The sequence below is a fragment of the Crinia signifera genome, chromosome 7 (assembly GCF_055691185.1).
Source record: "Crinia signifera chromosome 7, ASM5569118v1, whole genome shotgun sequence".
Classification (NCBI taxonomy): Eukaryota; Metazoa; Chordata; class Amphibia; order Anura; family Myobatrachidae; genus Crinia; species Crinia signifera.
Window position 1 is genome coordinate 17,695,164 of NC_139223.1, and position 24,394 is coordinate 17,719,557.

Sequence of the window (24,394 nt, forward strand, 5' to 3'; positions counted from 1 at the left end):
GGCGTGGAGTGAGAATATAATAGTGTGGCGAGCGCAGCGAGCCACCGAGCCCGAAGCGTGGCGAGCGCAGCGAGCCCCGCGAGGGGACGCGGATACCTTCACAGGTAGACGCGTCCCCTCGCGGGCTTCACAGGTGTCGGCGTCGCCACGGACACCTGTGAAGCCCGCGAGGGGACGCGTATAACTGTGAAGGTATCCGCGGCCCCTCGCGGGGCTCGCTGCGCTCGCCACGCTTCGGGCTCGGTGGCTCGCTGCGCTCGCCACACTATTATATTCTCACTCCACGCCCTAGTGGATAGTAGGGCATGAAAAGGTCGGAGGACGCGTACCGCCGCCCCTCGCGGGCTCGCTGCGCTCGCCACGCTTCGGGTTCGCGTGGATCGTGGGGTGGCGTTAAAAATTGGGGGGGACATTTAAGGATTAATGGGCTCTGTGGCCCATTTCACATTGATTTCTATGGCCAAATCGGGTGCATTGAGCCATTTAACAGTAAAATCGGGTCCATCGCGCCTTTTAACATTGATTCCTATGGGAAATCGGGAGCATCGCGTCGCGGGCATCGCGGGTACATTTATGGCCGGCCGCGACGCGACCGACACGATTTCCATGTTTAACATGGGTTTCAATGGGAAATCGCGGGCATCGCGTCGCGGCCAGACATAAATGTACCCGCGATGCCCGCGACGGGCGCCCTTCTAGGTAAAGAGTACCAAAAATTCTTACCCAAAGTCACTCACTATCAACAGCAGCAGCATGCTATGGAGGAGTGCACACCAGCACAGATAATAAGACAATGGGGGTTATTCTGGTTCATTCGGTGTTGTGCATCTGCACATGTGCAGGTGCATTTCTGCGCATGTGCGTGCACCCACGGCGAACATTCTGGGGGCGGAGAAGGGCGGGGGGCGCTGGGCAGATCCATTACCATAATGGAACGCCCAGCATGGGTGTTCCCATGAGAACGATTGTCGTTCTCATGGTAATGAGGCCATGACGTGGGTGCGGGTGGCGGCAGCTGACTTCACCGGATGTCAGCTGCCCGCCCATTTCTGTCCAAGCGTGCACGCATATGTAAGTGACTTGAAAGTCACTTTTTTATGCGTGCACCTTCCACATCTTGCGATGGTCAGCGACCATCGCAAGATGTGGGTGTTCCTCGCAGCATGTGAATGGATGTTATGTTAAACATCCATTCACAGCCTGTGTGGGCGAACCGGCGCTGTGCGGGAGGGAGGGCGGCTCAGAATTCGCTGGGCAGGGGTTGGTGGACTTGCAGGATGCTGAATTTGCAGCCTTGCCAGTCAACCAGAATAAGGGCTGTTGTGTGTTATTATTAAGTGGAGATAAGTGGCTCCCCAAGCAGAATCGGAAGAATTCAGGAGATTAGAAGTGCAATGGAGGGCAGCAGGAGATTTATTACTGAAATGCAGGCTCTGACTGGCCCAGTGGGGAACCGGGAGATTCCCCTGTGTCCCCCTTTGATTTATGACCCTGCCCACTTTAAAAGCAAGGCGGGGCCTAACGCTATCCATTATACACAGCCAAGTAGTCAATACTGTAGCTTTCCGCTATGCTACTAGCGGATGACTCACCCGGCGGCGGAGGCAGTGAGCTGGAGGCGGAGGGGGCATCTAGGAGGCTCCAGTGCCAAGACAGTGGCTTAACTATTGCACACTACAAAAACTATTGGGGTGCACTACAAAAACCGGAAGCAGGGAAGGGCAACGGGGTCTGCCAGAACTGAGAGGCAGAGCGCCGGCACCCTGAGAGCCCAGATTCTGCAGAGGGAGCCATCCTCCCCCCATACTTCCTCTCCGCTACATCTGTTCTCAATGCCATCTGCCAACCAATCAGAAGCTGCCCAGGCATGGTAGTGGAAGCTGATTCTGTGAGATGCAGGAGGTCCTGTGACCAACTTTATTTAAGTCATACTTGCCTTCCTGACCCTCTCCATAAGGGACACAATGCTCTGTTCCTGGGCTTCCCTGGTAATGTATGATTGCCAGCACCTGTGGTGACACCTTTCTTATCAGTTACCTAGCTCCCCACAGGTGCTGGCAATCATACATTATCCATACCTCCCAGCATGCCCCTCTCCAGGAGGGACACAATGCTCTGTTCCTGGGCTTCCCTGGTAATGTATGATTGCCAGCACCTGTGGTGACACCTTTCTTATCAGTTACCTAGCTCCCCACAGGTGCTTACAATCATACATTATCCATACCTCCCAGCATGCCCCTCTCCAGGAGGGACACAATGCTCTGCTCCTGGGCTTCCCTGGTAATGTATGATTGCCAGCACCTGTGGTGACACCTTTCTTATCAGTTACCTAGCTCCCCGCAGGTGCTGGCAATCACACAATATCCATACCTCCCAGCATGCTCCTCTCCAGGAGGACACAATGCTCTGCTCCTGGGCTTCCCTGGTAATGTATGATTGCCAGCACCTGTGGTGACACCTTTCTTATCAGTTACCTAGCTCCCCACAGGTGCTGGCAATCATACATTATCCATACCTCCCAGCATGCCCCTCTCCAGGAGGGACACAATGCTCTGCTCCTGGGCTTCCCTGGTAATGTATGATTGCCAGCACCTGTGGTGACACCTTTCTTATCAGTTACCTAGCTCCCCACAGGTGCTTACAATCATACATTATCCATACCTCCCAGCATGCCCCTCTCCAGGAGGGACACAATGCTCTGCTCCTGGGCTTCCCTGGTAATGTATGATTGCCAGCACCTGTGGTGACACCTTTCTTATCAGTTACCTAGCTCCCCGCAGGTGCTGGCAATCACACAATATCCATACCTCCCAGCATGCTCCTCTCCAGGAGGGACACAATGCTCTGCTCCTGGGCTTCCCTGGTAATGTATGATTGCCAGCACCTGTGGTGACACCTTTCTTATCAGTTACCTAGCTCCCCACAGGTGCTGGCAATCATACATTATCCATACATCCCAGCATGCCCCTCTCCAGGAGGACACAATGCTCTGTTCCTGGGCTTCCCTGGTAATGTAGGATTGCCAGCACCTGTGGGGATACCTTTCTTATCAGTTACCTAGCTCCTCACAGGTGCTGGTAATCATACATTATCCATACCTCCCAGCATGCCCCTCTCCAGGAGGACACAATGCTCTGCTCCTGGGCTTCCCTGGTAATGTATGATTGCCAGCACCTGTGGTGACACATTTCTTATCAGTTACCTAGCTCCCAACAGGTGCTGGTAATCATACATTATCCATACCTCCCAGCATGCCCCTCTCCATGAGGGAGACAATGCTCTGTTCCTGGGCTTCCCTGGTAATGTATGATTGCCAGCACCTGTGGTGACACCTTTCTTATCAGTTACCTAGCTCCCCACAGGTGATGGCAATCCTACATTATCCATACCTCCCAGCATGCCCCTCTCCAGGAGGACACAATGCTCTGTTCCTGGGCTTCCCTGGTAATGTATGATTGCCAGCACCTGTGGTATCACCTGTCTTATCAGTTACCTGGCTCCCCACAGGTGCTGGCAATCATACATTATTCATACCTCCCAGCATGCCCCTCTCCAGGAGGACACAATACTCTGCTCCTGGGCTTCCCTGGTAATGTATGACTGCCATCACCTGTGGGGAAACACCTTTCTTATCAGTTACCTGGCTCCCCACAGGTGCTGGCAATCATACATTATCCATACCTCCCAGCATGCCCCTCTCCAGGAGGACACAATGCTCTGTTCCTGGCCTTCTCTGGTAATGTAGGATTGCCATCACCTGTGGTGACACCTTTCTTATCAATTACCTAGCTCCCCACAGGTGATGGCAATCATACATTACCGGGGAAGTCCAGGAACAGAGCATTTTCTCCCGCATGGAGAGGGTCAGGTAGGCAAGTATGATTTAAGTTAGAAATAAGTGCATTGCAAATTACTGCACAATGAGGCATTAGGCTGTGTACACACGGGGGCGATTATGTCTAATATCGCGGACAATATGGTCGCTAAGCGACCATATTGCAAGCGATGGGAGTGTGCACCAGTGATATACCGCCAGATGCACGCTCCCATTTTTACCCCTGTGGTGATCGCTGGTCGCAGGAACATGCTCCTGCGACCAGCTGATTACCACTGCCGGGCTCCCCGGTAGTTTCTTTTTCATCAGCGACCATCTCTGGTCGCTGATGCAAACGGGACACTGAGCGATATATCCCCCCGTGTGTATGGGGCTTTAGAGACATGTTCTGGTATTCAAGTTGTCTCCCTTCTAGTGGTACATAATCAGTGGCGGATTCAGGGGGGGGAGGCACCTGGGTACGTGCCCCCCTGTCATTTATTTTGTACCTGAGGACCAGGGCTTTCCAACGAGCCCAGCCCCGTGTCTCTAGCCCCCCGGGAACCGGAGATATCGCCTGGCAAAGCTGTAACGTTTTTTCCCCATAGGATAATATGGGACTCTTCAATTCTGACCCCCACCCGGTTCCGAGGGCTGCCAGTTCCCCTTCTGGCATGACAGAAGCTTGTGGTTGATCTCATTCAATTTCAAATCGCTGGGCCTTCAATATGATACCAGTCTGGTCCATATCGGTCAATCGATTCCAGAGATATTGCGTGTAAACCGATTTTTTTATTTTTGAAATGTAATTTCATGGCTGTTCATGTTCTTTGAGGGCAGATTACTCTGGAACCAAACGTTCCAGTTTCACTGGACCAAAATCATTCAAAGCCCACTCAAAAGTTTTTCAATATGATACTTGTCTCATGTAAATGGGTCAGTTGGTTCCGAAGATATAGCCGGTTAAATTAGATAACTTGTTAAAGGGGGGGGGGGGGGGGGTGGTTTTCTCTCCCCCTCACACCAGAAAATGCAGAGACTAGGCTGGTGTAAAAGGGGCCAACCTGGGAATGCAGTTTCTTGTGTGAAAGGGGTATTATTTCAAATAGCCGGGACCTGAAGTGCTCTGAATACAGCCAGGCTCTGCCACTGTCAGTGGCTATCACTTCTGCCTGGTGGAGGCTGTCCCCCATTTACCGCGAGCATGTATTCCCCCTTGGCAATGAGCATGTAATCCCATATGGCAACAAGCATGGAACTCTGGCAAAGAGCATGGAACCCTTGGCAATGAGCATGTAGATAAGCAGCACTTATGTAGCATAATTTTTAATAGGCATTATGGTGTTTGGCATAATACATAATGGACATAATGGCGTGTAGCTTAACGTGTATTGGACACTATGGTGTAAATGTTTAATGCGCGCCTTTGGTGGACAATGTTCCTGTTTATGAAGCGTATTGTGAATTTTGGCTTAATCTCTGTGGCATTATGTGAATTTTGGCTCATTCCATTTGGCATCATGTGTAAGGGGCAAGTATAATGGGGTCTAGTATTTTGTTGCATAATGTGTAGAAGTTGTATATGGTGTGGTACACTACACTCAAGGACACGCCCCCTGTTGAGTGGCCACACACCCTTTTCCGGAGCGCACAACTACATCCTTCACTTTTTTTCGCCATGGTGGGCCTGCGTACTTTAAATGCCAGGGCCTATTTTTAATCCCATTCCCACCCTCTCTCTGCCGCTCTCTTAGCATGTACACTGGCACCACTAACACCGCCCCTCCCCCACCTAAACCCTCTTTTATCATGGGGCCCCCCCTGTCATTTTATCCTGGATCCGCCCCTGTACATAATTATACCATTGAGGTTCTTTAATGGTGAACATAGGTTTTTCAATGTGGATCTGGCTGTATCAATGTCTCTTATGTGGTTCTTTACCAAACGGCATATCGTGTCGGCACCGCTCCAGCGTGCACCTGGCTTCAGACAAAAAAAACAACCTCCCCTATAAAAATCATATACACAGTATAAGAACTCCCCTATATACATACTATATCTAAGAACTCCCCTGTGCAAACACATTTACTTGCAGTGTGGTGAAAACACTCCCAAGTACCGGGCTCAGCATATACAGTATGTGACTGGAAGTGATAGAGTTAAGCACAGGACTCTATACATGAACACTGCTGGGGGGAATTTGCTGTCTAACAGGTTCCCAGGGACTGCAGCACACACAGTCATCAGGAAGGTGAGTGCAGATCACTATCCACTATTGGGAGGCAGTGGTGGTAGACCCCAGTCCAAAGAGGGCCCAACTCCAGCCCTAGGCCTCACTGACTCTCCCCCTCCCCCTCCCCCTCCCCTCCCCTCGCCGGCTCTCCCTCTCCCCTCGCCGGCTCTCCCTCTCCCCTCGCCGGCTCTCCCTCCAGCCGTGGCCCCAACCAGGGCCCCTGACATGCTGTCCATCCATGCTGGCTGACTCATGTGGGTGCTGAAGGGGAGGTGGCCTGTTGAGCCCCCTCATTGCTGCCTAGGATCTGTGCCGCTCAGCCTGCTTTTTATGTTCTCCATGTCTCCCCTGTCGTGTCCTCATCTGTACTGTTTCCTTGTTTTTACCTATCTGGCTGGTGCAGCAACCAAGTAGCTCCGCGGATGGCTGCCTAGGCGCTGTTCTGCCCAGCAAATATATGTTCCTTTGTCTCCCCTGTACATGTACATCACCCTCCCCAGGATACGGCTAGTGTATACCTGTATGTGTTATGTATATCTGTACGGTCACTGTTGAACTGTTACCTAACTGGCTGTTGTACAGCAATCAGAATCTAATTCCTAGTATACGCGAGTACACCTGGCCAATACAGCTGATTCTGATATGCCACTTTGAGCCACTATTTAGAGGAGTACACTTTATTGTGGATGTAACGGTATTAGGTTAACAGTCAATAGCTCGACTGCTATTGGTCAACAGACAAAAGGTTGACACATGGAAAGGTCGACATGAGTTTCATGTGTGTTTTTTTTTAAAAATTTACGGACTTCTTACTCCGATCCATGTGGGCATAGCGTTAGATTACAGTAGTGCAGGAAGTATTAGGGTTACTTATACGGTGTCAGTTGGCAGATTTCGACCCCCAAAAAAGGTGACAAACTCATGTCAAATTTTACTGTGCTGACCATTTTCATGTTGACCTTTTGCTTGTGTCAACCTTTTTTCAATATTGATCTAGATCATGTTGACCTATTGCCTGTCAACCAACAGTGGTCGACTTATGACCAAATGATCCTCACCTGATTGCTTGTATATGGCATAGGTGGTCCGAGTGTGTCGGCAGACCTCCTGACTGCAGATCTCCTGCCCAGGTACAGGGCTGGCGCAAATGCACGCTGACAGTGGTGGACAGGTGGGCAAGTCTTCCACAGCCCTTGCCGACCACCTTCCCACTTACAGAGCACAAGTGGGCGACATGAGAGGGCCCGATGACGTGACCGCAAGCACCATGCCCCCTGTGCTGACTCCTATCCTGATCCCTGCCCATCTGAAATAGAACTCCCATCTTAGTAAATTTCCCCCGTAGAGTAGAGACAGGGCCTAGAGTGATACTCTGCAGGGAGAGGGGACATGAGGTAGGGAAATATTTTACAGGGATGGGGATACAAAGGGAAAGTGATACTTTGCAGGGAGGAGGGACACTGGGGGGAAATTGATACTTTTGAAGGCAGACAGGGGAGAGCAAAACTCTTCAAGGAGAGGGGGCACAAAGGGAAAGCGATACTCTGCAGGAAGAGGGTACACAAAGAGAGATACTCTGCAGGGAGGGGGAACATTAGTGGGAGAGTGATACTCTGCAGGAAGGTGGGACACTGGAAAGGAGTGTTACTCTGCAGGGAAGGGAGTACACACTTGGAGAGCAATACTCTGCAGGAATATGGTCAGACTAACACAACTTGAGGCAGCTCAATCTCCACTGTAGCAGATCTTGGAATGTGGCAGCTGGAAAACCGCAGTAGGTCCATGGGCGGATTTAAAGGGGGGGGCGAATGGGCGATCGCCCCTCCTAGACTGCCGCCAGTCCTTTCACTGATGGGTGGACGTAGGGATGGCCATTGTTGCCATTGCCATCGATGGTTGCCATCGATGGCAATTCTGCAACAGGCCATCGATAGTGCTAAACTATGCAATGGATGACCATCGATATTTTTACATATCGATGGTCATCCATTGTGTTTGATTGATTGGCCTGTGGGCCAATGAAAACACGGGGGCGGGGCTTCGCGGGTGTCAGGGGGCGGAGCTATGCTCCGTGTCCCGGCACTTTGAAAAGGAAAAACCATCTGGTTCTCCCCCATCAATGGCAAAAGTATTCGACATCGGCCATGAACTATCGATGATTTTGAATCATTGATGGTCGATGGCCATCCCTAGGTGGACGGTTGACGGAGGTGGCTGTGAAATGCAGCCGGGGCGGGACAGGAGCACACACACCGGCTGCTGTGTGCTGACTTCCTCATAGCGTGACAGTGGTCACCGCTATGAGGAAGTCAGCACACAGCCACCGCTCTGACCGCACTGTCTGTCTGCTTGCGGTCATCATGATCTGACTCTACTCCACCCGGGGTGCTGGCTGAGGAGGCAGTAAGTTGGGCAAGGGCAGGAAGGGGTGCATATTTGGCACGCTGCTGTCTTGTTCCACAAGGATGGAGGGAGGAGGGCTGCCATCCAGATTTCAGTAAGGAAAAAGAAGTTGCTGCTGTGTATTCTCAGCAGGAGGGGGTGAGATACAGAGGAAAGTTATAGTCTGCTTCATTTACAGCAAGACTCCTATCTATAAAAGGTCCTCTGCTGCAAAGGGGTTAATTCTGCATCGTGATCACACAATTATGTTATGTATATAATTATGTTGCTGGACAATTTGTTAATAGGGGATGGGACAGGGAAGGGGAGGAGTTGAGATTGGGAAGGGGAGGAGTTGAGATTGGGAAGGGGAGGAGTTGGGACTGGGAAGGGGAGGGGTTGGGACCGGAGAGGGGAGGGTCAAGATTAAGCAGTAAACCGCCTAGGGATGGCCATCGTTGCCATTGATGGCAATTCTGCAACTGGCCATCGATAGTGCTTAACTATGCAATGGATGACCATCGATATTTTTACATATCGATGGTCATCCATTGTATTTGATTGATTGGCCTGTGGGCCAATCAAAACACAGGGGGCGGGGCTTTGCAGGTGTCGGGGGTGGAGCTATGCTCCATGTCCCGGCACTTTGAAAAAAAAATCAAACTTCGTTTTGCTATTCCATAGATGGAGGTAAACCATCTGGTTCTCCCCCATCGATGGCAAAAGTACTCAACATCGACCATGAACCATCGATGATTTCGAATGGTCGATGGCATCTGTAAAACCGCCCCCCCCTAGAAGAAAGGTCTAGATCCGCCCCCTGAGTAGGTCTACAGCAGGCATGTCCAACGTTGGCCCTCCAGATGTTTTGAAACTACACATCCCAGCATGCTTTGCAATAGTTTTAGCATTCTCTAATAGCAAAACTGTGGCAAAGCATGCTGGGATGTGTAGTTTCATAACATCTGGAGGGCCAACGTTGGACATGCCTGGTCTACAGCATCCTCCACAAGTGTCTCCTTTTATGTAGTCTTGTGCTGCAGCTGATTTGCATCTTTGATATGACTGCCTTATTTCTGTGGCATAACTTTTCAGACTCTAAACAAAAACTCTATTCCTTAACAGCTTCCAAATTGTAGGTAGTATCGTGACTCATTTTTCACCTGCAGGAATCAACCAGTTCACCAATAGCTATCAGGAACCACTTGTAATAGCTAGGACCGGCCCCTTCGTGGAAAAACTAAGGATAGCCATACTAATGAAGTCCACGGAAGGAAAGCAAGATTGTACAGGGTCATTCTGGTATTGGATTTAATGTTTAACGGGTTGTGTCCTCTACAACAGCATTCCTAGTCCACATCACTTTCCAGTGGCCTCATTCACTTGGAATGGTCAGAAAGAGATAAAGGCAATCATTATGGATATATGTTGATATTTAACCTTCTGATCCCACTTCTTTCTTATTAATCTTTTCTATATCTGTGAATTCCTTCATCAGACGGTTCAGTCATCTTGATCTCAGCAGTGCCCTCAAGTATGGGTCATTCAGACGCACATCTCAAATACATCTTTAAGTGGGTGTAACTGGAAGGCCACTAAATGTTTGCAAAAATGATAAGGGTGCCAAGGGCATATAGAATGAATTGTGGACTATTTAGAGATGAGCATAGTCACAGATATGGATGATTTCAGATGGTTGCTTCAAATTTATGCTGACAAATATAACCATTGCTTTCTTAAGCACATGTATAGCTGCAACCAGTGCAAGCAGAGATATGCATTTATCTCTAAATCCCCAATGCATTTTGTGTCTATGGGTTGGAGTCTGACCTGATTGCACAGCTGTGAATTCGCAGGCTGGGATATATTGATAGACTTGGCATGCATACGGCCCATAGTACGTGGCTGGAAGTGTCAGGGAAAAGCAGGTGTGCCAATCTGACAGCTTCTATCGCAGCCACTGAGCAAGTTCTAGGCTCTGCACCAGAGGCGGATTGGGACTTGATTCCGGGAGGGGGGTGGGTGCGACCGTATGTAATGCAGGGGGGGGGGGTGGTATGCAATGCGGGGGGTGGCTCCCCTGCTTCTTCTTTCTGTGAGGTGCTGAGCAGCAGCTTGAAGGCCCTGGGAGGTGCTGTGTGCGCATGCACAGCAGCCTCCCGTGGCCATTTTGGATTTGGGCAAAGTGCTGCAGCCCCTTTTTAAAGAGTGGCCTTGTTTCCTGGTGGGCCAATCCGCCCCTGCTCTGCACAGATTGAACTCACTGGGGAAATCATTTGATGGTAAGCGGCTTGCAAATGGATTTGCTGGCGAATCCCCAATCCAGCTAATTTTCACAAGCCATGCTAAGCAATTTGCAGGCTTGCACGGGTTTGGATTTTACTCTGGCGTGGCGTTGTATACCTGATCACAGGGCCCTGAAAATTAGCAGCCCAGCGATCGGGTTTAAATCAAATTGTATTTTACATAATTATTCTTCCATTTAAAATAAGCACGTATGATTGTTTAATCGCTTTGTCTTTCCAGGCATAAGTATTGGGCAAACCAGTCAAGATACCAAGATTTGATCAACTCTTGCCACAAATGCCTTTTTAGTATGTACATATGTAGCACGTAGAGGCATATACTTGACAAATTGACATAAGCTTACCTAATAAGGCAAGCCTCAGACACAAAGTAACTGCTCTTGCATTGTATGCATATTTTCCCTTGTATAGAAGATGTCCACATATCTCCGGTGCACCCACCCCCCATCCAAAGCTTGATATCATCTGTGTGCTCTTGTGCCAACCTGCGCTTTATGCAAAACAAACACCACGAAACAGGCACATTTATGCTTCAGTACAAGTTTTCACATTGCGTAAAGCATTGACACCCTCGTAAAGTTTCCGTATTTCTCCCCTAGTCACAAGTAGAAATGTGTTCAAAATGCATGGGACTCTACTTGGACCATCAATGTGCAAACTTAGACTGTCAAGATCGGATATGCAAAAAGGCACCTGTCCAACCCAGCATCAGTCACTTATACAAAAATCCTCCACACCGTCCCTTCCAAAGCTACGGAAGTTACATCGCCACCATTTGCTCTCTATTCCTCTTGAGGGTCTCAGTATACACATTGGGGAGAAAATTATCCTGGACACTTCATTGATTTATCAAAAAATTGTTCTGAGAAAACGTGGGGGCTATTGTTATGAAAACAATGGCCTTTTCTTGTGGGTGTTACAAGAGCTAGGGTACCAGACGACTGTGCTATCAGCCAGAGCCAGGGACTCCGGTACCGTATGTACGGACCGCCACTTGACCACATGATACTGACCGTGGAGTTGGAGGGCAGAGGTGGCTCTGTGATGTTGGCTTCGGAGATGGAATTTTGGATCCCTTGCCCTTGGTGAAAGGATGGGAAGAGGAGCAGGACAACGGCGTTTTTCATTTATTGCTGGAAGGGGAAGAGTGGTGCTTGGAGAAGAAGGAGGACGACAAGTGGAGAAGTCTATATAAGTTCATCCTTGAAGAGAGGAAATTTGAGGATTTCAGGGATGTGAACGAATTTCACCAAACCTCACCAAGGGCTCTCTTTGTCTGCAAATCTCTCTGTACTTTACAACTACCACGGGTCAGACTGACCTACATGGGGCGCAGGTTGATCAGTACAGAGTATACCAAGGCCGGTGGGAGTGTGAAGACCACTCAAGAACTCACGGATGAGGAGATCCCTGAGTTGCTCAGTGAGAAGTTTGGGATTGTTCTGGGTACAACATTTGTACCAAAGGACGAGGTTTGGATTCCCTCTCCTGATGGAAAGTGAGGCCTCAGGAGATAAACAATAATCATATTAAATATCTAAAAAGGCATTTGTAATTTAGACCTTATTATATACTGACTTTATATGACTTGAATGTTTTTTTACTATTTGTCATTCTTCAAACTAATATGTAATATGAGCTATAAATAATTTTTCTGTGTTGTGTTGGATCTTACATTTTACTGCACAATATCTAGTAACATAAAATGGTCGAAATCAGAAATTGGTATTATTGTCATCATTATTTAGGTATAGCCTGGTGGGAATATGAATGTATGGTAAAGTGCATTACAATGTGGCATCATAATGGATATATTTCAATTGCTCCATCTAGTGTCCGCAGGTGCGCACTATACTTGAATTCCCCCATAAAGGTGAGGTACAACATTGGCCTTTTATTATATAGGATATATTAAACCTTTCAGGTCCATTGCCTAGTCTGGCTCAACAGCCCTAGCGCTAGTAGCAGATCCAGTGGTTGAGCCACTTTAAAATAAGAACATTAACATCGTTCAACATTTAATGTAGACCATTTTTTTCCACTACAATTAATTTAAACCACACTGTTTGAATTGCAAAAAAAATAAATAAAAAAATTGGATTGCAAAGGGTTAATACTTTTTTTTGGGGGGGGGCAGCCACCTTTCGCAAGGTGGGGTTTGGTGGACTCGCAAGGCTGATCAATCAACCAGAATAAACCCAAAGTATTATTACCGTAGTCTGCGCTGCATAAATTAATAACAATGGGGTTTCTTAAAATGTCATTGACTTTATTCCGTCCAGGTAAATGTGGCTTTGTTGCTGTAGATATTTGTAGGGCTCATAGACAAAGTTTATAAGGGTACGTATGTACCACCTAGTGGTGATAACTGGGTACAACACATGTAACTTTTTCAGGGAAGGTGGAACCTCCCCCTCCTCTACTTAGGTCAGGGTTCCATAGAAGTTGCACTCCATAACCTGGGGAAGTTCAGGTGTAGAAATACTCACATGGGTCTGGTTGTACTTTGCCCTGTACATACTGTAATGTACATGTCACAAACAACCACGTCGTGTTCTCCAGATAAGATGAACTATGATTTCCAGTATGTACTGGCTGACTGGGCTTGTCGTACATTGCAGCTGGGGAATGAATGGTTTCCTGAGCTGGCGATACACCGGCATATACGGGTAATATGCATAAATATATGTGAGTGTTAAATGCTCTAATTTCCTTATCCACGTGGATGGTATCTGTCGACACACACGGAAACTGTTCTGCAATAGTCTAAATAATTGCAATTGGCTAATATTTTTGTTCGATCAAGGTGAGCGTCGGGGAATGGCATGCAGTCACCATGACAACAATCAAAATATTACTATAAGAAAATTGATATGGAGCATGTTAGAATGTTCACAATGTCGACGTGTGACAAGTTGACATTCAGGTTAAAGACAATATTAAGGTTAGTCTGCAGGAAGGGATAGTTAGGCTGCAAGAGGGGAGGGTTAGGCTGCCTACATTAGGGAAGGGCTAGGCTGCAGGGCTGCTGGATTAGCTTGCCGCCCACAGTTGTAGTTCCTTTTACACTATACCCACAGTTGTGCCCCTTTCAAATTTTCCCCACAGTTGAAGTTCCCCTTACACCTTATGCCCACAGGTGTAGTTCCTCCTACACTATGCCAACAGTTTAGTTCCTCTTACACAATATTCCCACAGTTGCCTTGCCCCTTACATATTATGCCCACAATTGTAGCCCCCCTTACACATTAAGCCCATAGTTGTAGAGCCATTTACACATTATGCCAACAGTTGTAGTGCCCCTTACACATTATGCACATAGTCGTAGTTCCTGTTACACATTATGCCCACAGTTCCCTTGCCCCTTACATATTATACCCACAGTTGTAGTTCCCTTAACACTATACCCACAGTTGTAATTCCTCTTACACATTATGCCCATAGTTGTAGTTCCCCTTACACATTATGTCCACAATTGTCTTGCCCCTTACATATTATGTCAACAGTTGTAGTTCCCCTTACACACTATACCTACAGTTGTAGCCCCCCTTACACATTAAGCCCATAGTTGTAATTCCTCTTACACATTATGCCCACAGTTGTAGTTCTGCTTACACATTATGCCCATAGTTGTGGCTCCTCTTACACAATATGCCCACAGTTGTTAGGCCCATTACACTTTATGCCTACAGTTGTGCCCATTACACATTATGCAAGCAATAGCTGCTGGGAGATTTAGATTAGTTTCTTCTCTGTCCTGTGTAGTGCAGAGCTGGACATTGTTGCCAATAAAACTTCTTACTGTTTGAATGGGTGCCGGATGATGGCGGGATTCTGATTTCCAGTGCTTCCGACAGGGAGGATCCCAACTCACAGGGCCTATTCTCCCTTGTGGGGGTCCACGACCCCCATAGAGGGAGAATAGAACCTGTGGTGAGCATAGCAAGCCACCGAGCCTGCAGCGTGCCCGCAAGGAGCTACTTTGCACTCACCCCCCTGTTGGAGCACCGGCAGTCAGGATCCCGACGTCGGGATACTGACTGTCGGGATCCCCCCTGTCGGAGCGCCATACCACACCCGTTTGAATCTGGTGCAGCCGAGCGAGAACACCCTCCTTTAATACGGTGCCCTATGTCTAAATCCAGCCCTGTATACGCTGACAATATTACTATGGTAGTAAGCTATATAAAAAGGAGAAATAAAAGTCTACAGGTCCCAAAGTGCACATAAAGGTGCAGACCTGTTGTCTGTGGAAGCTGGTGTCATTTCCAGAGTCACTAGGATCCAGCATGCAGTGGGGTTGCCACATGATCAGATGATTTTTGATAACGCTCATTCCAGCAGCACTTCCAGCCCAGATGGAAGGGTTATGCTGGCGGTATGGCTTTGCATGAGTTCCAAGCGAGCAACAAGGGAAAGTCCTTGTGACTCAGGTCCCCTGACACATTTTTCCTGTGTGGGAAGGAACATTAACTTTTTGTGCTGCAGGACCCCTGCTGGCCTACTGTGCATTGTCAAGTGGCCGTAACCGGGGAAGGATCCTACAGATCCATTTCTTCTAAATTATGCAATCTGTAGCCCATAGGAATTGGCATATTCAAGCCTCCTGAGAGATTTAGCCAACATCTCACTGATCTAAGCATACGGATAACTGTTACAAGCCACCTCTGGCGGGTCTGTGTAACTGCAGCCTGACTCCTGGATGTGGATAAAAGAGGGTGGGAAAGACCTGTTAGGTATAATCAGTGTATATAGTTTAGGACAATAATTCTTGCTAGGCTCCAAATAAGAACAATACAAAGAGAAAGAGCAATTTACACTGCGCTGCTGAATATTCAGTAATTGAATATATTTAGACCACAATGATCCGGGACACGCTTTAAAATATCAATACATTTTATGTAAATTCATAGACATTGACAAGTAATTAAAAACAATTGTAGGAGGGTATAAAAACAGAAATGGAAAGCTAATAAAACATTTATACTGTAGCCTGAGTTAATAAGCCTATAATGAAACAATGTATCCTGGCGTCCCAGCGATGAAGTCAGATGATGGGCTCCAGGAAATAAATGAGACTCCGTTGGAATGAGGCCAGTAGGTGCAGCAAGGTTTAGTGAGGGATATTCAGCGTTTGTTAGAAAAGCTTTTGAGGTTAGTCATCAACTGCAGCAATCAAATTAGCGTGTGAGCTGACACGCATTAGAGTCCAGTTGTCAGTTCGGTAGGAAGCAGTCATATGCAATAAAAAGCAGCATGCATGAATAATCAGGGGTAGAGGGCTCAGTGTAGCCTGAAACGCGTTGGTGGGTGGAGGAAGACACCTGGATGTTTTTGGTGAGCTTGCTGGAAGTCATCTGCAGTTTTTGGGGAAGCTCTTCCATCCGGATAGGAAGGCACCCTGGAAATATCCCAAACATCTGGTGTCACGTTTTCAGTTTTTATCTGTATTTTTTAATGTGATTTTATGGACTATTGCGTATGGAAAATAAAAAAAATTTTGTTGTCTATATGGAAGATTGGACTGGATCTCTCTTTAATATCAACAACTGAGAGTCGATCCGGAAAAATAAACCATTCAAGGAACATAGGGAATTGGCAAGTTTTTGAAGATTGAAAAGAAACCTTTATATGTACATAGGGCGTGAGTAACAGGTCAGTGTGCTTATGCCCCACATACCACTTGTACCGTCTCTATGTGAACACTGAAGACTGAGGTCCTGGATAAATAGAAGAAAGGACAAAGAAACCCCTATATGAACATACGGCTTTAATTCCAGGTCAGTCAGCAGTGTTCAGATAAAACGACTAGACGGAAGGAAAAGTCCCACAGAGGAGTCCATTAAGTGTTGGGGACCCTTGGCTTCAAACGAGTTCAACACATCGGGGACACAGCGCCAATGACCACCTCTTTCTTTGTATTGTTGTATGTAGATTGGTAGTCTATTGGATGTTTAAGGTGCAGTCAATATTCATATATTTCTTTGTTGCATTTCTGCAGCCTGTGTTTGTCCCACTGTACCTTACTCTGTAGGAGCCCTGACAGGCTCAGCGCTGCCTCTGATTAAAAACCCTCCCATGACAAGGCAGCTGCTGCTGCCATCCTTCATGGGCCTGAGAAGCATATGATGAGCTCCACCAAGCAAAGCTCAGCACAAGCCTCTCCGCCTCTGACCTCTTGTGTGCAAAGTCTTATGGGACTTAGTCAACTCCCAGTAATGCACTGCACATTGGTGTAGTCAGTGTGCCTTGACTCCTGATGCTCAGCACCATTAATCATTGTCACAATGGCAGATAGGTGAAGCTGCATCACTACCCCACTCCCATACACAAAACCATTAGCTACATACATACCACAGGGGGGCCCAGGGGTACTGACCCCGTGCCCCCACTTAAATCCGGCCCTGGCTGTGGGCATTATGTGTAAGGGGTTGTACTACTATGGACATTGTGTATAAGCAATGCTACTATGTTGTACAGAGTACTGTACTGCACTACTGTGCAGCATAACATGTTGTACAGAGTACTGTACTGCCCTACTGTGCAGCACAACATGAAAAGTGAGTAAGGGGATTTACATGTGGTGTAATGTGAATGTGATTGTGCTACTGTGTGAAATTATAGAAATTCGGGTACAATTGTATGACCACAGTCCCTTCATAAAACTTATAGTTTGCAGGGGGTGCCAGAAGTCCTGGCACTGGCCCAAGTTCACCTAATTTGGGGGGGCGATGGCAGGGGAAATGAGTTCCACCACCTCTCCATGACCACTTTAAGCCCTGTGTAAACGTGTATGTAACCAGGCTCAGCCAATAAGTGACCTTGATGAGTTAAATACTTTACAAGATAACTTCCAGGTGGAATCTGCAACCTCAGGTTCACAGGGTCCAGTGACTGCAGCGCACAGCACACACTCTGTAATCGGGAAGGTGAGTTAAGATCATTGTCTGCTATTATATAGAAAATACATATTACACTTACATACTGTGGATCTTTCTTCGAAATGTCCAGCAGAACAAGGACATTGGATATTGTACAGACAGAACCTTTTCACCCTATATACCGACAGTTACTCGCAGCAGAAGGAGTCATTATTCAGCAAGATTGTTATGTGGCAACAGCCAGGGCCACCATCAGGGTGGGACAGATGGGAATATACTCAAGCAGAGAGAAAGGTCCTGCCTGCCTCTAGTCCCCTCTGCTGCTGGCTCCATTCACCTCTGCTGCCCATGACATCAATGGGATTACATTTTTCTTTTCTTTTTTTGTCCCGTGTACGTGATGTCACACATCTTGCTGCACTGGTGAAACAGAAGAGTCACAGCAAGTGAGGAGCTGCAAGAAAATAAATAAATGGTGTGTCATATGGGGGCTGGCTGGCTGTAGAGAGGAGTGGCAATGCAGAGATGGTAAGAAAGACAGGGGGCAGGAGAGACAGAAGGGTAAGATGGAAGGGGAGCTACCAAGATACAATGGAACGTTGGCTGGGAAAAAATAAGGGTGGGGATAGCTTTTGAGACAGAAGTAGGCAGTGCCAGATTAAGGTGTAAATGGGCCAGGAGCTGAAAATTATCAAGGGCCTATTATGCGCAATAATAGGGGTTGTGGCCAGCACCTAATAATGTAGGGGGCGTGACCAGTGTTCTGGGTGGGTGGTCTGCTCATGGGTGTGTCTCTATTTGTGTAAATACTTGTGGTACTTGTGTAATAGCACGGCGCCCGTTACGTAGTTAGCATAGCGTCCCTGTCAGAATCAGCGTAGTGTTCGCGCACCCAGTGTAGTTAGCGTAGTCAGTCAGAAGGAGCGTAGTGTTCCCGCGGCCTCTTAGTGTAGTTAGTGTAGTCAGCATCCCTGTCACAGCGTAGTGTTCTCGCGGCCAGCGTAGTCAGTGTCCCTGTAGTATTTCCGCAGCCAGCATAGTCAGCGTCCCTGTCAGATTCAGCGTATATTATTCACTAAAATCCAGTTACCAGTGAACACATGTTGTCATTACTGTCTCAGATGTATGATATGGCAGGTGTGAATGTGTTCCTGAAACACCCACACTATCCACGCCAGCCCGAAGCGTGGCAAGTGCACGCGTTACCTCCCGACCTTTTCATACCCCCACTATCCACATCGGTGTGGAGCTGATTTTATAAAGCGTTTATATTAACAAGCCACCGAGCCCGAAGCGTGGAGAGTGGACGTGGATTACATGTAAAGTAATCCACTGTGCTCGCCACAATTCGGGCTCGGTGGCTCGCTGCGCTCGCCACACTTTATAGAGTCAACTCCACGCCGACGTGGATAGTGGGGGTATGTCGGGGTAAAATGTCGGGAGGACGCGTAACGCATCCCCTCGCGGGGCTCGCTGCACTTGCCACGCTTCGGGCTGGCGTGGATAGTGGGGGATTCAAATGGAGGCCTTTGCCAGTATGTAAGATGGAGCACTGGCAAATGCCTCCTTTATTGTGCATGAGACGCACTTTCGGCCGCACCCACCTTTGTGCAGGAAACGCACACGCTACCAAACCCCCAACCCTGTCGGGGTTGCTGTACCCTGCCGCAATACTTACTGCGACGCTCAAGCGTCTCAGATGCTCCTGCGTCTCAGATAGATGGAGCGCCTCTCATACAGCGCCGGCGGAAAGGGGATAATGCGGGCGCCGGCGCTGTATGAGAGGCGCTCACTAGGCTTGCCCGGGGCCCCGGGGACAGAGCAGCAGCTCCCGGGGACAGTACGGTGACTAGATGCCTTACGGGGACACTACGCTGACTATGCGAGGCAGCTGTTGGGCTACCCTGACACGTTATCTTAGCCTACACTGAAAACGTAGCGTAGTCGGGCGCCGTGATAATACACAAGTACCATACTTTCAACTAATTATACAGTATATATGTATATATATATATATTTATTTATATATATATATATATATATAATATATATAGCAGGTTTTTGCAGGTTAGGCACTCCTAAATGTTCAAGAAATAACTGAGCTGGTGCAGGGCACATAGGTACATGAACAAAAGCACTTACCCCCTCTGTGTAGAAGGAATTGAAGCCAGTACTCAGCGATGTAAGTGAAAAAACAAAATAGCTTTTATTGCAAACACATCATTGCAAAAAATGACAGCTGTAGAGACCTGACAGCCATTTCAACTGCTCCCACCTCTGATGAAAACTGCCTGGGAGCAGTTGAAATGGCTGTCAGGTCTCTACAGCTGTCATTTTTTGCAATGATGTGTTTGCAATAAAAGCTATTTTGTTTTTTCACTTACATCGCTGAGTGCTGGCTTCAATTCCTTCTACACAGAGGGGGTAAGTGTTTTTTTTATTATTTTTTTTTATTATATATATATATATATATATATATATATATAGTCCAGCACAGCCACTCGTCCCAATATTCCTTAGCGTGTGCCCGCACAGTGCCACAGCATACAAACAATCAGAAAGAATGCAGCACTCCAGCAATAATATTCAGCAAAATCTTTAGTGAGCAAAAAGGTGATACAGCAACGTTTCAACACGGCAGTGTCGTCATAATATATATATAAAATGTGTGTGTGTGTGTGTGTGTTGGAAAAGGCAGGGGGCTGGCATAGAAAAAATGCAAAGGGTTTAGTACAGGGTGGAAAATGGCAAAAAGGTTGGCATATGCAAGGGCCTGGCACAGAAAAGAGGGAAAACAGAATATACTTACCTTCCAGCAGCGGCTGTAGACTTTAGGCTTCAGTGCCGACCATGTATCGCCAGCACTGAGAGAATCGGACAATATATATGCACGGCCTCCAGTCAAAGAGTGCAGTGGCATAAAATATAACATATATGTAAATATAATACATACAAACACAAATATACATATATACATACACACACACACACACACACAATATCTTCCCTGGCAAAATCGGTGTCCCAAATCTGGGTTACCCCCTTAAGGGGGGGGGGGGTGAGTCCATTCTATACGGTCGCACGAAAGCAGGCCTCACATATAAGGCTTCAAATTTAAGCAAAGTGCTGGTGCAGTTTAATGCATATATATATATATATATATATATATAATTACAAATTTCGACACTCACACTCACAGGATGCAGGTAGATATATTGCCGGGTGCCCTCCAAAGGTGCACCCGCAGGAGCAGGATGCCGATGTCCTAAGATACTTGTTGAGTGAGGCGGCACTCCAGTCATAAAAAGAATACTGAAAGCCAAAACTTGGTAGACAACATTTCAGCACCTTTTATGTGGTCACCTAAGCGTTCACAAATTAAGGGGGCGCAGCCCCTTACGCCGGTGTGAAGAGCGCCCGTAGTGCGCGATGAATCACCTAGTATACAAATCATGCAACACAATAGTAACCCCCTTATACTGTACTTGCCTCTCACATATTATGCCACATGGAATGAGCCAAAATTCACACTATGGCACACGGATTGAGTCAAAATTCACGTTATGCCACACAGATTAAGGCCACGTGGATTGAGCCAAAATACACACTATACCAAATGGATTGAGCCAAAATTCACAATATGCTTCACAAACAGGGACTTTACGCCATAATGCCCATTACATGTTAAACCACACACCATCATTTCCATTATGTATTATGTCAAACACCATAATGCCTAAAACATTATGCTACATAATTGCTGTTTACTTACATGCTCATTGCCAGGGGTTCCATGCTCGTTGCCATGTGGGATTACATGCTCATTTCCAAGGGGGAATACATGCTTGCAGTAACTGGGGGACAGCTGCCGGGCAGAAGTGACAGCCATTGACAGCCAGGCAGAGAGTGGGGGGTTGCCTGGCTGTATTCAGAGCACTGCAGGTCCCAGCTACTTAAAATAATACCCCTTTCACACCAGAAAATGCAGGGATTTACCTGGGAATATGGTCCCAGGATTATGCAGGGACATTCCGGGCTGGCCCCTTTTACACCAACCGAGTCCCTGCATAATCTGGCCCTGCCCATTCCTCCCATGCAACCACACATGGAAAGGCATTTTAAAAGCATACGATACATTGCCAGTAGATGTGCTCAGAATATGGTGTAAAATGCAGACTACAAACTTATTATATATTATGTTTCAGGACATTTACGTGATGGATTTGAACCTCTATCTCCAGCGGATTGGAATTTCAGAACCGATATCAAAATCCTCCTCACCGTCCCTTTTAACACTACGGAAGTTACATCGCCAACACCTTCTCTCGATACCTTTTGAGGGCCTCAGTATACACATTGGGGAGAAAATTATCCTGGACACTTTATGGATTTATCAAAAAATTGTTTTGAGAAACCGTGGTGGCTATTGTTATGAGAACAATGGTCTTTTCTTGTGGGTGTTACAGGAACTGGGGTACCAGCCACTGGTGCTATCAGCCAGATTCAGAGACACGGTCACAGGTATGTACGGACCGCCATTTGACCACATGCTACTGACCGTGGAGTTGGAGGGCAGGCGGTGGCTTTGTGACGTTGGCTGCGGTGATGGAATTCTGGATCCATTGCCCTTGGAGGCAGGGTGGGAAGAGGAGCAGGACAATGGCGTGTTTCACTTACTGCAGGAAGGGGAGGAGTGGTACTTGGAGAAGAAGGAGGACGACAAGTGGAGGACGATGATCAAGTTCACCCTTGAAGAGAGGAAGTTTGAGGACTTCAGGGAAATGTCTGAATTTCACCAAACCTCACCTAGGTCTAACTTTGTCTGCAAGACTATCTGTTCCCAAACTTTACTAGGCAGGAGACTGACCTACATGGGGCGCAGGTTGATCAGCACACAGTATACCAAGGGTGGTGGGAGTGTGAAGACCACTAAAGAACTCACCGATGAGGAGATCCCTGATGTGCTCAGAGAGAAGTTTGGGATCGTGCTCAATGCAACATTTGTCCCAAAGTACGAGGTGTGGATTCCTTCCCCTGATGGAAAGTGAGGCCTCAGGCGATAAACACAGTTTACCATATTAAGGAAATAAAAAGGCATTTGGGTACTTATGTAGTATCTGGGCGTCCAAATTTGTGATTGTATGCCTTACCTTAAGGCATACAATCAGATGCGATGCGATGCGATTCGATTTTGCATAGGATTCAATGTTAAGAAGGTCCTGTTCATTTCCCCACTATCCAAGTGGGCATAGAGTTGATTTTATATAGGGTGGCGAGCGCAGCGAGCCACCGAGCCCGAAGCGTGGCAAGCAAAGCGAGCCCCGCGAGGGGACGCATATTTCTTAAAAAGTATTCTGTGTCCGCTCGCCACGCTTCGGGCTCGGTGGCTCGCTACGCTCGCCACAGGTTTATATCCAACTCCATGCCCACTTGGATAGTGGGGAAAGGAAAAGGACCCCTTTTTCCCATTGAATTCTATGTTAAAATGGACTCAGACCATTTTAACATTGAATCCTATGGAAAAATCTTGACCATCGCATCGCATACGATTTGGTCGCATGCGATGCGATGCGATCCGATCCGATTTCTAAATCGGACGCCCAGATACTACATAAGTACCGGCATTTGTAACTTAGTCTACAGAATAACTACACCAAGTTTAATGGTATTTGCCACTTGTCCTATTTCTGACTATTTAGCAATATGATATATAAATCCCTTTATTGTGCAGTGTTAGATCATTTTAAGGCTCTGACTAATAAAATCTCTCAGGGGTTATACAGGTTGAAGGCCTAGGGCTAAATCCAATTATTTCTGGTCACAGAGCTGGCAGCCGCCAAACATAAAATATTTATTATTTATTTACAGTGTCTTATATAGCGCAGCAGATTCCGTTACAGTGTCTTATATAGCGCGGCAGATTCCGTTACAGCGTCTTATATAGTGCAGCAGATTCCGTTACAGTGTCTTATATAGCGCAGCAGATTCCTTTACAGTATCTTATATAGCGCGGCAGATTCCTTTACAGTGTATTATATAGCGCAGCAGATTCCGTTACAGCACCTTATATAGCGCAGCAGATTCCGTTACAGCGTCTTATATAGCGCAGCAGATTCCGTTAGTGTCTTATATAGCGCAGCAGATTCCGTTACAGTGTCTTATATAGCGCAGCAGATTCCGTTACAGTGTCTTATATAGCGCAGCAGATTCCGTTACAGTGTCTTATATAGCGCAGCAGATTCCGTTACAGTGTCTTATATAGCGCAGCAGATTCCGTTACAGTGTCTTATATAGCGCAGCAGATTCCGTTACAGTGTCTTATATAGCGCAGCAGATTCCGTTACAGTGTCTTATATAGCGCAGCAGATTCCGTTACAGTGTCTTATATAGCGCAGCAGATTCCGTTACAGTGTCTAATATAGAGCAGCAGATTCCGTTACAGTGTCTTATATAGCGCAGCAGATTCCGTTACAGCGTCTTATATAGCGCAGCAGATTCCGTTACAGTGTCTTATATAGTGCAGCAGATTCCATTACAGTGTCATATATAGCGCAGCAGATTCTGTTACAGTTTCTTATATAGCGCAACAGATTCCGTTACAGCATCTTATATAGCGCAGCAGATTCCGTTACAGTGTCTTATTTAGCGCAGCAGATTCCGTTACAGTGTCTTATATAGCGCAGCAGATTCCGTTACAGTGTCTTATATAGCGCAGCAGATTCCGTTACAGTTTCTTATATAGCGGTAGCAGATTCCGTTACAGTGTCTTATATAGCGG

General features: G+C 47.2%; 1 protein-coding gene and 1 pseudogene across 1 annotated transcript; both read left to right on the plus strand.

The window, feature by feature from the left end:
• Nucleotides 1-11,357: 11,357 nt before the first annotated feature.
• Nucleotides 11,358-12,394, plus strand: LOC146021081 (arylamine N-acetyltransferase, pineal gland isozyme NAT-3-like; annotated as a pseudogene).
• Nucleotides 12,395-21,825: 9,431 nt separating this feature from the next.
• Nucleotides 21,826-22,853, plus strand: LOC146021394 (arylamine N-acetyltransferase, pineal gland isozyme NAT-3-like). Its single transcript, XM_083155177.1, has one exon. The coding sequence runs from the start codon at nucleotides 21,834-21,836 to the stop codon at nucleotides 22,662-22,664; it is 831 nt and encodes a 276-aa protein (XP_083011303.1). The 5' UTR covers nucleotides 21,826-21,833; the 3' UTR covers nucleotides 22,665-22,853.
• The last annotated feature ends 1,541 nt before the right edge of the window (nucleotides 22,854-24,394 follow it).

What these genes read in the sequence shown, in the direction of transcription:
- LOC146021394 (XM_083155177.1), top strand. Translation starts at nt 21,834, where the DNA reads ATGGATTTGAACCTCTATCTCCAGCGGATTGGAATTTCAGAACCGATA.